Raw genomic sequence first — 17,500 nt, forward strand, 5'->3', positions numbered from 1 at the left:
TACAAAAACAAAACACTTGACCTCAGATAAAACGTGAAGAAAAAAAATCTCATTAGAGGAACTAGTCTTTGCATAAATTGCACAAAACTGCAGAGCATACCAGTCTGCACCGAAGACTGTAAAGAAGTATGTAGTGATACCTTTACCGAGGGAGTTTGTCAAGAACTGCATGATAAAAGTTTGCGACATCTTGTGCCCTTATAAAAGGCAAGGATTTTTAAATGTGAGCAGAAACTCCGTTGATTGTGTATGTTTCTTCCATCATTTATGTAACGTTGCGTAGGCTAAGCTTGAGCATAAAACAGCCTCAAAATGCTGCAGAATTCAACGTAGCTCACGCTCAACGAACGAACGAAACTGACAAAACCGAAAGGACTTCATAGCAAATAGCGCTAATCCCTGATAGTGAACTCACTTTGACCTCTCATTATTTGATTCGCTTTGGTAAAAAGGAACGAGGGGCTTTACTAAATGTAATGGAGTAAAAAGTACGAATTTTCACTTTGAAATGTAGTGGAGTGAAAGTATAAAGTCTCACCAAATAGAAATACTTGAGTAAAGTACAGATACATAGATATGTTACTTAAGTACAGGAACGAATTACATTTACTTCGTTACTGTCCACCACTGTGCTTCAGTCACATGAGACAGCAGTGCGACTGCCACTAGTGTTATTATGGATCGGTTTCACTTTGAACCTGGAAATACTGGACTGGGCTGCATAGTCTCTGTGTTCGTTCTGTAACACAAAATGGTTGTAGATATCCGAAAGCCACACAAGAAAAGGTTTTACTGTGTGTGCTGCAGACTGATCCTATAGTTGGCCTCAGTCGTCTTCCTGACAGATCTGCATCAACACACAACATAACCACTGCCAACCGTCTCCACACACACACACACACACACACACACACACACACACACACACACACACACACACACACACACACACACACACACACACACACACACACACACACACACACACACACACACACACACACACACACACACTGCCAACCGTCTCCACTTGTGGGTAATTGAAAGTGACTGGGTGGCATGGCATGAGTCCGGGCTGAAGCCCCCTGCACTGGCCTGTGTGCTGCGCTCTGGAGCTGGGAGCTAAGTGGAAACAAATGGGCAGACAGATAAGGGATGCTAATCAAGGCGCTGCTGCAGTGGGGCGGGAGGGGGGGGGGGGGGGGCCTTCTGCACGGGGCCCTGTGACACAGCAAATGGGAAGCAGGTGTGAGGGCCTCACGGCAGAGCAGAGCAGAGCAGGACCCCAGCACACAGGCCTGTGGGCTTTCCCAGGACCAAAGAGCAAAGGTGTGTGTGTGTGTGAATATGTGTGCATATGTGTGTGTAGGTGTGCGTGTGTGTGTGTGTGTGCGTATGTGCATGTCTGTGTGTGTATGTGCATTTTTTGTGAGTTGTACGCGTGCGTGCGTGCGTGCTTGTGCACGTGTGATTGTGTGGGATGGAATGTGATTGAGAGGGGTATGTGGTACAGCTGCCTGCTGGTGACAAATGTGTCTTCTCATGCAAAAGAACAGGGGAGCCCTCCTTAGAGGAGGAGGAGGAGGTGAGCGAGAGGAAGGAGAGCGAGAGGAAGGAGAGAAGGGAAACCCTGTGATGGGGAGGGAAGGGGAGGGGGGGGAGGAGCTGCTCAGCATGCCCTGGGGCGGCAAGAGCTTAGAAAACATGCCAGCCTTTAATCATGACCCAGACAAGCTCTCACTCTCACTCACAGACACACACACACACACACACACACACACACACACACACAGGAGTGATGAAGCACAGAGGCTCTGAGGGGAAACAAAGCTCAGCAGAGGAAGAGAGAAAGTTCCAGGCCATGTCTGGGGGCAACAAGCCAAAAGCCGCAGTCTGAGACTGACACTCAGTTAATGTGTGTGTGAGGGCATTTGTGTGTGAGTGTGTGTGTGTTTGCATGTGAGGTCGTGTGTGTGTGTATGTGTGTGAGAAACTGTTCAGTAGCATACATGCATGGTTTGGGTTAAACTGAGGCAATAATGAGAAAGATTCCCTTGACTGGAGTTAGAATGCCTATCAATCCTCTTTGAATTTTCATTTACATAATGCTACTAACTATAATATTGTCTCAAGTCACTTTATACAACCCAAGGCCTAAACCCCATCGAGCAAACATACAGGTGATGATAACTAGGAAAATACCTTTTTTGAGGTTCCTAGTACACAACCAAAGCACATATGTGTGTCTGTGTGTGTGTGTGTGTGTGTCGGCGTCTGCGTGCGTATGTGCATGTATGTGTGCGTCTGCGTGTGTGTATGCGTCTGCCTGTGAATATGTGCGTGCGTTTGTGTGTGTGTGTGTGTGTGTGTGTGTGTGTGTGCGTCTGCCTCTGAGTGTGTGTGTATATGTGTGTGTGTGTGTACCTTCACATTCTCCTCCAGGTGCCTGTGGGCCAGTAGTTTGCCGTTGACGCTGAAGAGGCAGAGGTGGCCCTTGTCGTAGTAGACCACACAGTGGCCCTCGGTGGAGGCCTGCACGAGCCGTGGCCGCACACAGCCCTCCAGGCCCCCCAGGGTGCGGAGCAGGTCCCCGTTCATGGAGTGGATCAGGCACGGGCCCTCTGTGGGGAGCACACACACACACACACACACACACACACACACACTGCTGTGAAGTCTGCTCGAGTCGGCTTGTTTGGGCTCCGGCTCTGGAGCCATTCCTCCAGCTAAACTGCTACAGTTTTATGTTACTCGTTACACCAGAGCACTATCCATTACATATGGCTGATGGGAGTGACGTGTGTGTGTGTTTGATGGGAGTGACGTGTGTGTACTTGAGCACTTCAATGACATTCAAAACAAACACCTGAAATGGAGCTCACTGATGAAGAGCTGGATCAGGGATGACTCACTCACCTGCACAGCCACTGATGACCACTGTGGCATGTGTGTGTGTGTGTGTGTGTGTGTGTGTATGTGTGTGTGTAAGCTTACTGAGTAGGAACTGGATCAGGGATGACTCACTCACCTGCACAGCCACTGATGACCAGGCCCAGCTCCGCACACACACTCGCACACGTCACCTCACAGTCATGGCCCGTCAGGATGGCCCGTGGCGTCACAAACTCTTCTGCACACACACACGTGGAAAACACACACACACACACACACACACACACACACACACACACACACACACACAAACAAACAAACAAAGGAGAAACAGTCAAGTACTATTACAGTAGACATAACTCCCACTTAAACCACTTCTTGCGAACATCTGTCTTTTTAGGGAAAATGCATTGACCTCTGGCGACCACAAGGAGGAGCTCTTGATTTAGCAAAAAGGAAAAAGAACAGAATCAGGATGTAATCTACTTCATTAAAATCTACTTATTTACAATTAATGTCAAACATCCCTCTGTCTGCTTTTGACAGCAAATACTGATGGAGGTGAAATAAGGAGGTATTACTGTAAACTGACAAACTTATAGGGTAAGATATAGGGTCACATTAAACAAAAATGGACAAATAAGATAGCATATATAGTGTCTGAAAGCACACTTCACTAACGGCTCCATCACGCCCTCCTACAGTGGGTCAGTCAAACCCCACAGCTGGACAGCTCTGTGTGCGCTGAGTATCTGGAGTTGACTGGCGTCTTGTCTGCCTGGCGATCTATTTGATGTGCGGACCTCAGAGAGTGTGGGCTCTGTGTCTGGGCTCGTCACCAGTTCATTAGGAGTTCATTACAGGCCTGGCCTCTGCGCCTGGGGTCCGCTTAAACCAGAGGCAGGGTCAGGATCAGCACAGGATGGGCCTAACAGATGCACAGGCCTAGTGTGTGTGTGTGTGTGTGTGTGTGTGTGTGTGTGTGTGTGTGTGTGTGTGTGTGTGTGTGTGTGTGTGTGTGTGTGTGTGTGTGTGCAGAGGGAGCAGGGGACGTCCCAGCACAGGCCTTGTGTGTTTATGGACACAGACCTCTTGAGTGCTTTAGTAAAGGCAGTTTTTTTCATTTGACAACTTAATACTAACCAGTGTGCTTTTGGTAAGTTTGTTGCATATTAAGCCTACTGTTTTCTTCTAGCTTAATACTCTTTTGAATCCACATCAGCTTGAGTATAGCTGCCCATTAAAGCAGGCCTCCTGACTGAGTGACAGGAGGAGGAACTGGACCGTGACTCGCCTCTACAGTAAAGAGGGCTACTGGAACAAAACCTGGCTGTGTTTACTTAAAGGACATTTTTACAAGGGATCTAAACACATACACGCATGCACACACACACACACACACACACACACACACACACATAGAAACTCACACACAGACACAGACACACAGAAACAGACACACACACACAGAAACACACACACACACACAGAAACACAAGAATTCTACGCCCAAAAGTACAGATTTCATTAACTGCCAGACATCCTAAATGTCTAGGGCCTGACTTATGTTCTACAAGTGCAGGATTAGAGACTGATGTCGGATTTTGCCAGGAGAAGATCAATAAAACTGATATATTGGTGTATCGTTTAACCCTAAAGTCCTCGGGCACCATTTGGTCTTTGTTAGGCGACATCTGATTACAATCTAATACCTCTACACACATATCCACACATCCAACAGAGCAGAGTTCAGCAGAGTATCACTTACCTGCAGGGAGAGAGAGAGCGAGAGAGAGAGAGAGAGACGGAGCGGGGAAGAGAGAGAGAAACAGAGAGAAAGACAGAGGGGGTGTAGGAGATATTATATAATATAGGAGTGATTTGCAAAATTCAGTTAAATGAACGTCTTTGAACTTCACAGTGAAGTCATTGATGCCACACTATGCATCCTAAACATTTAAGCATCATTATACTAGGGGAAGAAAGTCAAAAGCAACACAAGCCAGTAAACAAAAATTTTGAAAATGCAGTTGCTTGGTGTATAAACACTTGTTAAAGCATGTGAATCTGTGTGCACTTCACATCTTTCTCTCTAGGTGGCAGTAAAGTCTTTGGAATCTTGGAGTCTTGAAGTTCCACAGTGAAATAATTTCCTCTGTTCCCCAATCCAAACTAAAACAATGCACACGCACAAGAGGCACACCTAGAACAGGAGGACATGAACGTGACTGCTACTACCCTAAAGTGTGTTTGCCATAGTATGTGTGAGGCTGGTTGTGTGTTTCTATGAGAGCGTGTGTGTGTGTGTGTGTGTGTGTGTGTGTGTGTGTGTGTGTGTGTGTGTGTGTGTGTGTGTATATGTGTGTGTGCATCATGCGCATTGGGCACTTGCATGTACATGTGTGTCTGCCTGTGAGTGTGTCTGTGTGGGTGTGTGTTTGTGTGTGTGCCTGGTGCCTGATGCACATAGAGAACATGACTAATATGTGTCACTTGGCAATGCAAACACAGACTAACATCATGGAGAGGGTATGGGGTGCAGAGACAGAGGAAGAGAGGGAGGGGGGAGAGGGAGAGGGGGGGGAGAGAGACAGAGAGAGAGTGAGAGAAAGAGAGGGGGAGAGAGACAGAGAGAGAGAGAGAGAGAAAGAGGGGGGGAGAGAGACAGAGAGAGAGATAGAGAGAAGGTAAGAGAGTGGTGTTTGGAGAAAGAGAGAGAGAGAGAGAGAGATAGGGAGAGAGAGAGAGAGAGAGAGAGAGAGAGAGAGAGAGAGAGAGAGAGAGAGAAGGTAAGAGAGTGGTGTTTGGAGAGAGTATAAAGGGAATCTCTGGCCCTGTGGCTAGCAGACTCTCCTGCGGTTTGTGGTAATGGAGCGGGACATTGTTGTGCTGAGGGGCTGAGCTGAGCTGATTACTGCCACGCTGCTCTACGCACACACAAACACACACACACACGCACGCACACACACAAGCATCACGCATACACACACACACGCACGCATACACACACATGCGTCACGCATTCACACACACACACACACACACACACACACACACGCATACACACACACACACACACACACACACACACATGCATCACGCATAGACACACACACACGCATCGCGCATACACACACACAGACACATGCACGCACACATACATACACACACAGACACACACACAAGCACACACCGAAGACACACAGACAGACGCATACATACGCAAAAACACAGACACACACATGCTTACACATGCACACACAAACGGACACACGCACACAGACAAAAGCACGCACCCACACACGCACGCAGAAAATGTCATATACATGCTACACAAATAATTTAAACCTATGAACATATATTAAAAGCATTAGAGCACTCAGTCACTCCTACATTCACATATGAAAAATACAAAAAACATGCACCTTCTCTCGCTCCCTCACGAACCCAAGTACTCCCTACTCTCTCATGGAAAAATATATTTCTCTCAACACACACAGAGCAGATCGAAGATGCTTATACACAAACCATACAATTATGCCATATATGCTAATATCCACATTAACTGGACAATATTTCAATTCTACTACAATGTTCAGCAAATCACGTGTGATATATTTCACAATTTATAAACATTTCCTTAATTTATCCATTCATCAATAAAAGTGTATGTTTTAATAATGAATGCCAGGATATGTAGCTAGTTTTGATGAGGTTTGTGAATGAACACTTCCCTGAAGGTGATGTGTTTAAATTAAAAAAATATATATTAAATGAAGTTATCTAAAGGTCTGAAACTTCCTATCAGCACATTTTACTATTTTAAAAGGCAAAAAACAACAACACGTCAGGACAATTCGAAAAAGACCAGTAGATGGCTTAAATATATACATACTTTTAACTAAACAGTCAAGCCACATCTAAATGTTCTAAACTGATTTTTGAAATATCTGGCAATATCTGCCTATTATTTCTTTTAAATATTTGGAAAAAGCTAACGCTCCCAGTTAGCAGCAAGCTCACATCACCACAGCACTCAAGACGGACGCAGCGGCGAGCTTAATTAACTCAATCACGGTCAGTCGTAAATAGTGCTCCATTTGCAGCGGGGCACTTAACAGAGTGTAGTGTACGTGTGTGTGCTGGATTAACACACGGTGTGGTGGCCGTTTGAAGCTGCCGCCACAGCCATATGTTAGTGTGTGAGCAGGCTGTACCGACGCTGGGGTCTTCGCTTTTATAGAGCTGAGATGGATGGGCTTGAACTTTGATGTGCCTGCGACCTCACCAGTCACACACTCTCACTGCTAGTGGCCTTCTCTAACTTTCACTCACACACACACACACACACACACACACACATCTCTTTCACAGATGCAAACGCAGGCAGAACCCATTTGCGGCTCAATAGTGGCCTGAAACCCAATCTGTGTGAAAGAGGCCTGCTGTGGTCAGATGAAACTTGCTGTAGCTCCGCAGAGTGAGCTGTAAATCACTGTGTTGGGCCTGTCACACGGCACAGTGTCTCTCTATGTGTGTGTGTGTGTGTGTGTGTGTGTGTGTGAAAGTGAGAGAGAGAGAGAGAGAGAGCGAGAGAGATAGAGAGAGAGAGAGAGAGAGAGAGAGAGAGAGAGAGAGAGAGAGAGAGAGAGAGACTACATTTGTGAGCATATATATGTAAAAAGCAGAGGAATCCACACTGCCCATTAACGATTTAGTCATGTAGCCGATGCTATTATCTTCTATGGCCGAGAGTGCGGGTACCAAAACTGTTTAGTCTTCCTCACACATAGGGCAGGTTTAATATAAAATGGAAAGTGGGCTTTTATTCTAAGCTGTTTCAGAGCTGTGCTGCTGTGAGTGTGAGTGTTGCTGCAGTGAGGTGAGGTGCTTACTTTCATGGTTTTCTCCGATTCTGTTTTGTGTGTGTGTGTGTGTGTGTGTGTGTGTGTGTGTGTGTGTGTGTGTGTGTGTGTGTGTGTGTGTGTGTGTGTGTGTGTGTGTGTGTGTGTGTGTGTGTGTGTGTGTGCTGCAGTGAGGTGCTTACTTCCGGGGTTTTCTCCGATGCTGTTGTGTTTGCCGTTCCAGTACCAGAGCAGCAGGGTGGCGTCCCTGGAGCCTGACAGCACGTAGCAGTCGCCGCCGATGTACGACTCCGAGCGCGCCAGACACGTCACCACGTCCCGATGGCCAAACACGATCTGAGAAAGTTTCCCTGTCAAATACACACAGACACACACACACAGACACACACACACACACACACACACACACACACACACACACACACAAACACACGCTTGTGTTTAGTTCATGTGGGGTCATGACATTTAAAGATATGGGTTTTGGTATACTTGAAACATTTGAGCAGAATGTAATTCACTAATATCGCTAATAAATATGATTTATTCATTAGAGTAGTTTATGGCAGCTAGACTGGATTTCAATTGCCTGAACAACATGGAAGGATGGGAAGGTGAATAATATTTGACATTATTATTAGTACTTTATCCAGAGAAATGCTGGCAGTTTCATATACAGTACATAACTGAAATCTTAAAATAGAAATGTAATGCACAAATTCATCATATGATTAGATATTATTTCCAAACACATTTTAACAGACGTCTAACTAAAAAACTAAACACATTAATCAATTATTATTATTGAAGTACATATAATCCATATAAGACATTAAGACATTCCTAAGCACGCACACATATTGAGATGCAGACACACCAAATGCACAGGCAGCTGCTGCTATGTGAAGAACTTCTATGTGACGTGGTGTGAGACTTTGGAAGGGGCCTGCTATCTGTTAACCAGTCTACACACATCATAGGCTCATTTTTACACAAGTGTAAATATTTGGTCTTGAGCGGGGGAAGTGTGCGTGCGTGTGCGTCAGTATGTGTTTGTGTGTGTCAGTATGTGTGTGTGTATGTGTGTGTCTACATGGGTCTCTTCCTCTGTGTCCTTCTCTCTCTCGCTCCCTTATTGTGTAAGTGGTAATTGCTGTCAGATTGAAAGCTGAAGTAAGGGGTTTGTATGCCTGTCTATATAATGTGATGTGTGATATGATGTAACTGTCTGTGTGTGTGTGTGTGTGTGTATGTGTGTGAATGTGTGTGCGTGTGAATGTGAATGTGTTGACCTCTTCGGTCAGTCTGTGTTTATTTTCATTGCCAAGTCCACTGCTGCAGATGCCATTTGTCTGTGCCCCAGCATCAGTGTGGTAATTAGTAGCTCCAATGTTAGGGAGCGTTGGCCACACACAGGGCAGCCAGAGAGCCACTGACTGACAGGGAGAAGACCAACCCCTCAGCACTGGGCTAATAGCAGCTGGGTCATTCTACGAGACGGGTGCCTTTTCCACTTTGGAATTTTCATTTTTTTTTCAAGGAAAAACTGTTTTTTAAGACACTCACATTATGAAAGACATAGTAGACTTCTAAAAAAACATGTTTGCCCATCTCAGGTATTACATTCCTAAAAATTATATCTGTTTTATTGCATCCCAGCAGTTGTTTTTTTACCACCCCGTAACGGACAAGATACACACCATTTAAAACATAAATCATGAAACAATTCTCAAAAATGTCATATTTTCATATCAGAAAAATTTCCTTTTTTTTGATACTGAAAGTTAAAGACTTGTTGTCTTACTTTAATTTTTCATGATTTAGATTATTTTCCTTGAGATATGAATTTCGCCTATCAATGGCTTCAATTTTTGAACAATATATGCTATTTTACTCCCCATACTCAAATAAAAGTAGTATGTATTAATTGATCCACATAAGGACATCACTATCCCACATTTTTTTTATAAGGCATTTCATTGTCTTTCAATGTTTTTTTTAATAAAAACCCCGTTATGGGGTGGTAGTCATGTTACAGGGTGGTTAACTTTGACTTTTCCTATGTAATTTATTTTGTTTTTACCAACAACATTATTCATTTTGAGTATATATGTGAACATGGGATGACTTAAATATGCAATATCCAACTTATATATAAAGGTATTTTATTGGTAAACTCCCTTTACCACCCCGTAACAATGTAAAGTGTTACGGGGTGGTATGTTACAGGGTGGTAAATTTCACCTTAAAATGGTTGCAGCTCACCATGTGGTCAACTAGCTGAGCTAGCAACTACACTAATCAGACTAAAATATCATTGTCTTTACATTACAAGTGGAATTTCTTTTTAATTAAAACAGTTTCCCTATCTATTATGCGTTACGGGGCTGTAAGGCTAAGCTTGACGGACCCTGTCTAACACACAAATACACCAAATAAACAATGTCAAATAATGTGGGAACTTTCCTGTTCTTGAGCTTGACTCCTGCAAGGGTTCAAATGATTTAACTTCCTCTCTGTGATATCATTTAAAGCAACAGTGCATTCTTAATAGGCCGAAACTGCAAGCGTTACGGGGTTGTAAGACAAAATGGGGGACATGCACAAATAATTACTTTTTTTGCCAAAAATTATGATTTATTTTAAATAAATATATTGTATAGTGTCAGGGGCATAACTGTGATCCTTAGTATAATAAAAGTTTTGTTTAGAAATACAAATTTTAAGTTAATAAGTTGAATGCAAATTCCATGTTGGTCATTGCGGACATGGCAAAACCAGCCATATCCTTACTAATAATGTCTAAAAAGTGTTTGATTTACTTTTGCAATGCCATTAAAACATTAATCATGTAATTAACAACACTACTGTTAACAACCTTGAACTTTTTGAACACATTTTGACAATTTTTTACATCTTTTAAGGCTCATGAAATGCTGTGGACTCAAATGGCACCCGTTTCGTAGAATGACCCAGCTACTGTTCGGACAACACCTCCACATGGCTGACACAGACTCAGACACACACACACACACACACACAGACAGACAGACAGACAGACAGACAGACAGACAGACACACAAACACACACACACACACACACAAACACACTCACACACAGACACACACAGTGAAGGAGGAGAGAACCCAAACGATGAAATGCACTTCTTAAACATATGGCAAAAGTGTTGCTCTAAGTTTTCAAAATGAATCTGGGAACAGCACTCCCTTTTACGGGCGCAATAGACATGGATGTGCACAGAACTGAAACCTAATGGAGATGCCCAGCCTGGCCAACAGTGTACTAATGCAATCAGGGCCTAACACAGAGAGACAGATACACACAAACAACATGAACAGTTTGTTATTCGACACTGGTCATGGTGCAGTCCTCCCCCAAACAACACACACACAGAAACAGACACACACAGACACACACAGACACACTCAGACACACACAGACACACACAGACACACACAGACACACACACACACCCACACGCACACACCTATTCCTCCATTAGCGCCTCGTTTCGTTTCTCTGTTTCACTTTCCAACCTTCCATCTGTCTCACAATGAGATCCTTGCCCTCTGAAATTGAATTGTGTGAGCCCAACAATGATGGGTAGATGGGTGGACGCAGAGTACTCACAAGGGAGAAGAATGAGAAAAGGCGCGTGCTTGCGTGTGTGTGTGTGTGTGTGTGTGTGTGCCAGTGTGAAATGGAGCTGTCTCAAAAGCGTGGGGCTCATTTATGACCTCTCGCCCCCAAACACACCATCCCCTCACCACCACCCCTCCCCCCTCCAAGCCATAGCCTGGGTCGCCGTGGTTACCTGAGTCAGTGGAGTAGACGCGGAAGCTCTTGTCCCAGAAACCGCAGAGCAGGATGAAGCGGTTGTCAGCGGTGACGGTGAAGCACTGGGAGTGCACCTGTATGCTCTGGTCCAGCAGGTCAGAGATTTGCCTGCGGTGAATCCCCATGTTACTGGCTGAGAGAGCAGAGAGAGAGAGAGAGAGAGAGAGAGAGAGAGAGAGAGAGAGAGAGAGTCATGATTAGACGTGTGCAGTCAGAGAGGTGGACAGACGGACAGACAGATTGGAATCAGTCTGACAGAACTGTCCTAAACGAGGGCTGTCCAACAAGAGCCGTGATTATCTCAAGAGGGGAGATTTTAAGAGTGAATAAAGAAAAAGAAATCAACAAACAGAGAAGATACAGGATTCATAATTTCTCATGGATACTTCCCCTCCCACCATGACAAGCTCATTGTAAACTAAGAGAAGGTGACTGGTGGTGACTGAGGGGGGAACAGAGAGAGTTGTGATGGGGAGGGGAGAGGAGCGAGGAGGGGAGATGTGGGGAGTGGAGCAGGCCAGCCTACTGGAGGGACAGACAGACAAAGAGACAGACAGTGAGACAGACAGACAGACAGACATACATAGAGACAGACATAGAGACAGACAGATAGACAGATAGACAGAGAGACAGAGAGACAGACAGACAGAGAGATAGACAGAGAGACAGACAGACAGAGAGAGAGACAGACAGACAGAGAGAGAGATGGGGAGGAAGCAGGGAGAGAAGGGAGGAATAGATGAGCGTAAGCGGAGAAATGGGGGGGGGGGGGGGGGGGGGTGGGGGGTGGACAGAGTGAGGGAATGTTTGAGTGTGAGCAGCCTTCAACTGAAAAAAGAGAGAATGTCATGAATTTAACTCCCACTTCTCTCGAACACTGAAACGGACATTAAACCCTTACAACAAAAAATATGAGGTTGCCGGCGGTGGGCATTTATGATTTTCACACAAGCGTGATTTGTGGCCGAGGACATAAACTACCCTAACGACTGAGCGCTTCCTCACGGCCTTGGACTCACACGCAGAGGCTCTCCTCTCCCGCTCACACCCAGCCCGAGCTGCAGGGGCCACAGCTCTCAGCGTGAGCAATGCCTGAGACGCTCAGCCTGAGACGTAAATAAAGACTCCAGCCACTAACTGCTGAGTCGCAAGTTAAGAGGCAAAAGAGGAAAGAGAAAGGAGCAGACAGAGACAGACAGACAGACAGAGAGAGAGAGGGAGCGAGAGAGAGAGAGAGATAAAGAGAGAGACAGAGAGACATACAGACAGGAAGAGAAAGAGAGATAAACAGAAAAGGGAAAATGAAGAAGAAAGGAGACGGGAAAGGGGGACAACTATGGAGTTTTACTCGACTGGACAAAGAGTTACACACACGCACGCACACACACACACACACACACACAGGCACACACACACTAATAGACAAACATGCAGAAACAGGTGTGGGGCCCAGAGACATCTATGACACACACCAGTGGCCTATTCCATCCAAACACACGCACACATACACAATCATACACACGCAAGCACGCATACACTCACACACAAAGACGAACACCGAGCTGTCCTAGCAGTCAGTTAGAATTTACAGTGTTTAAAGTTAGCCTACCATGGAATGCAGGCTGCATAAATACAGAGATGACACTTTTTCAGAAAAAAAAAAGAAAAATGCCACACTCATACACAAAGAGGATCTGTCTTGTTCCTCACAGAGAACCAGAAATCAGGCAGAATGGTACAGAAACCTGCCCTCTACATGGTCATAGAGTAAGAAGAACAGAAACCTGCTCTCTACATGGTCATAGAGTAAGAAGAGAAGAAGAGAAACACAACACTGACTGGCATATTCGACTTACACCTAAACCCTAGAAACAAACTAACATTCCACTCACACGACAGGCTTTACATTCCGACTATACCTGACAGCCTCCTAAATACATATTCACCTCTTCTCTTCTCCCATCTTCTCCCCTTCATCCCTCCTCTCCTAAGGGCTCAAAGAAGCCCTTTCTCTCACTCTTTCACTCGTTTACGAGTACATGAAAATCCAATCAATTCCTTCTAGCACGCACCACTTAGAACGCAGCATATTGATTAGTCAGGAGCATGTCCACACCTGCTGACAGCATATTATTACACACTCTTCAGTTCCTCATTAGGGCCAGTCAATAGCACCCACGCATCTGTGGCCTTAACCACCAGAAAACCACACGGGCTCCTCAGAGCCACGCACTCAACAGCAACACAGCTAGCTACAGCAGCAGCTCATGTACATCCATGAGACACGCTCTCACAGACCGGCTACCAGACTGGCTCAAACTCCGGTTGAGAGTGGGGAAACATCACACCTCCAGATGGCTGGCTATGAAACAGCAAAGGCGTCTGTGAACCGCTACCAGGCCGAGCCCTTGACTTGAGGAGCAGTGCATCACCCATAGCAAGGGAAGCTATTACAGCAAAACACCAACACCTAGCTATTAGCCAGCATTTTCTAGCCAGTTGTGCTTGCCAGCGAGAACTCTGAGGACCATTGGGCAACTGGGTGTGCAGGCAGTGGGGCCTGGGGTTGAGGGAAGACTGGAGCAGATGGGAACCAGAGAGGTCATATGACAGAGGCTGAGCTGGAGGGCCATAAAAGGGGAGAAAAGGGTGAGAGGACGAGCACAGGAATCTGGGACCTTCTCAAATACCGGGGAGAAATATGGGAAGGGGAAAGAGGGAGGGAGGGAGAGAGAGAGAGAGAGAGAGAGAGAGAGAACAAACAAGACCATATACTGTACTTGGGATTGTTAAGGTAATTAGGAGACAATTCTGATCTAAATTCTGATAGTTCTTGGCATGATGTCCATGCAATCTCTGATCAATGGTGAGCCTATTTATTTGATCCACAAAACTGAATTTGGTCTGAAATGAATTGTAGCACTATAACTTACAATGGTAGCGTGTTTAAAAGAAGGAAGAACGGATCCAATAGTGTGCTCTCACAGGTTTCTTCTTTCTCAGTGTTTCTTTTTTTCTCTCTTGTTCCTGTCCTCCCATCAACAAGTCAGAGGAGCGAGAGAGCAAGCGCAGGGGGAGCAGTCGCACAGGAGGCCATATTGTCCTGACAGACGGCACTGAGCCCAACGCTCGGCTCCACACATTATTACACCATTCATATTCATCTGTCTGACACACAGACTCTTCACTGAGTCACATTAAAGAGAGACAGGCAAGGAGAGAGAGAGAGAGAGAGAGAGAGAGGAAGAGAGAGAGGAAGAGAGAGGGAGAGAGAGGGAGGGGTGAATGAGAGAGAGAAAGAGAGAGAGAGGGAGGTAGGGAGAGAGAGAGAGAGGGAGGGTGAATGATGAAATACAGGGTAAGCCACAGCTCATTGCATTCCAATTTGCATGCAAATGCCTTGTGCCGTAGTGGCAAGTGCGCCTGGCAGTTTGGGTGAAAAACAACTGCAATCTCCACCCGGGGCTGTCGTCATGGTAATGAGAGACAAGCAACTGACCTATCAGAGGGTCGATCTCCACCGGCAGCTGGTATTGCTGATCTTGAACAGAAGAGCCTTGATGACCTGTGGAGAGAGCGGTGAGGAAGGAGAGAGAAAAAGAGAGAGAGAATGAGAAATGGAATTAATACTGTAGTCATGTGGCCTGGTGGGGAGGGGGTCTTATTTATGAAGGATGCTAAAAAGTCATTTCCTGTGCTGCTGAACTATCAGAGTGAATTTGTGTTGTGCCTGCCGGCGGGTTGCCCTGAGGAGAAGGTGCCTGCCTTCCAAGCACACAAACTCCTGCTCTGAAAAACTAACTCAAACACAATCAATAGAAGGGCGTATGAGAACAGCAGCCATCGCTGACCTGAAAGTGTGTGTGTGTGTGAGACAGAGTGCAAATAAAATGGAGCTGCAACTGGGACTAGAATATGAGCTCTCGTGTGAACTCTAGCAGTACATTGTCAATTAGCCGTCAAACATCACAGAGAGCGGCCACAGAGGAGGAGGAGGAGGCGAAGCAATTTCAACCAGCACATAAAAGCAGCCCTTAAAGCCTACACAGCTACACAACCTCAGAGGGCAAATCAAAAACGCTTCTCATCTCAAATGCCCTTGGTGCTGGATCCTGCCTCGCTGTCTACCGCCCCCCCCCCCCCCCCCCCCTCTGGTGTCCGGCCCACAGGCCAGCCCATGCAGATGGATCGACGTGGGCTAAATAAAGAGGAGCGGGAGCGGGGCGCCTGATTGATGACAGTGGACGGGAACCCTAATGCTGACCAGTGGAAGTGTCACATTTTATTCACAGTTTGTGGGCTGAGGGCCGCTGGAGCGCATCAGACGGGTCTTCCCAGGTCAGCTGACAGGCTCTCTCCACACAACACACTCACTCACACACACACACACACACACTCAACTCCATCTCTGGAGATAAGACATCCACCTATCCAGCACTGCTTGGTAGATACATGCAGACCCTGTACATCATTTCGTATCTGAAAACATGGCGGAAGCTGAAGAGAAGAGTTTACGTTAATAATCCTATTCGTGGTGCCAATAGGAAGGTTCAGCTGTGAGGCTCACCCGTGAGGCCGTGCCACTTGTTGACGGAGAAGAGGCGGTTGGCGGTGACGGTGATGATGGAGGGGTTGGACAGGCCCGGCTGGGTGTTGGCCGCCACGTGGCAGACGGGGGAGTTGGAGGGGAACTTGAGCACCATGATGACGTCCTGCTGCATCTGCTCTGTGAACATCAGCGGAGTCTGCAGGAGGAGATACTGTTGAGACCAATGACCAGGGAGAGAAAGAGAGAGAGAGAGGGAGGGAGAGGGAGAGAGCCACGCGTAGAGGAGGACGGGAAAGGAGGGAGGACAGGATGGGGAGGCGGGATGGAGGGATGATGGAGGAGAGGTGAAGAGAAAAGCAAGTTAGGAAAAGCCAGCAGCAAAAGCATTGACTACACCCAGAGGAGGGTGTGTTGCCATACTCAACATGGCACCTGTGCAGCCACAGCTGTCCACTAATGATGACATCATCAGGAGTGTGTTGAGGCTGCATGTGGGATGGTGACATGAGGAGTAGGGCATGGCCTCAGGAGTGGCGGGGGCAGAGGGGAGCAGAGAGAGAGGGGGGGGGAGCAGCAGACGGAGCAGTACTAACAGGAGCTGGGCTTTCCAAGCTCATTTCTTTGAGAGGAAAGAAGAAAAAACATGATTGCACAGTCCTGAAGTCAGTCAACCATCAAGTGCACTTCCCCGCCCGATGCTGTTTGACATTCAGAGAGAGATCTCTTACCACGGGAGGATTAAGAAGCAACAGCGCTGGGTAATCACCGGCTGGCCTCACGCAACCGAGGGGATGCATCTGGGCTGTTGTTCTGACTTATTTGTGCCCAAGTGTATATGATGTACAGCTCAAACACAACAACTGTCAGCCATTGAACAAGGCCGAAACTCCCACTGGCAGCAAACAATTCAGCTATGCTTATGAACTTGATATAAATCTGTGAAATTACATCAACAAGACAATAATACAGAAAGTGTGCATGAATGCCAGTGTGTGTGTGCAAGCAAGTGTGTGTGAGATGTGTGGTACTGCTTCAAACATCTGAATACCCTGCATATAAACTACGATGTTAAGAGTTATAATCTTCTGTGTTGGTAAATCTGAACTGAATGAAGGCTTACTCAAATTTACTGCAGGACATCTTCCAAAGGTTGTCCTTCTGTGGTGGTCATGACCTCCCCTGTCCCATAATGATTCTTGCTGAAGAGTGTTCGTAAGTCTCTGTGTGTGTGTGTGTGTGTGTGTGTGTGTGTGTGTGTGTGTGTGTGTGTGTGTGTGTGTGTGTGTGTGCATGCGTGCGTGTGTACTAAAAAGATGATGTCTATGCTTTATGTCAAGA

At 46.2% G+C, this 17,500-nt stretch overlaps 1 protein-coding gene across 1 annotated transcript in view; it reads right to left on the reverse strand.

Annotated features, from left to right (window-relative positions):
• Positions 1-17,500, reverse strand: part of lrba (LPS-responsive vesicle trafficking, beach and anchor containing) — a 222,424-nt gene that overhangs the window by 7,262 nt on the left and 197,662 nt on the right. Inside the window, exons 49-54 of the mRNA XM_080837053.1 lie at positions 16,181-16,358; positions 15,113-15,178; positions 11,591-11,746; positions 7,940-8,107; positions 3,029-3,130; positions 2,425-2,621 (exon numbers count right to left, since the gene is read on the reverse strand). Coding sequence (XP_080693179.1) covers positions 2,425-2,621; positions 3,029-3,130; positions 7,940-8,107; positions 11,591-11,746; positions 15,113-15,178; positions 16,181-16,358 — 867 coding nt within the window. The remainder of the gene's footprint in view (positions 1-2,424; positions 2,622-3,028; positions 3,131-7,939; positions 8,108-11,590; positions 11,747-15,112; positions 15,179-16,180; positions 16,359-17,500) is intronic.

This window comes from Sprattus sprattus (genome assembly GCF_963457725.1).
Source record: "Sprattus sprattus genome assembly, chromosome: 4".
Taxonomy (NCBI): Eukaryota; Metazoa; Chordata; class Actinopteri; order Clupeiformes; family Clupeidae; genus Sprattus; species Sprattus sprattus.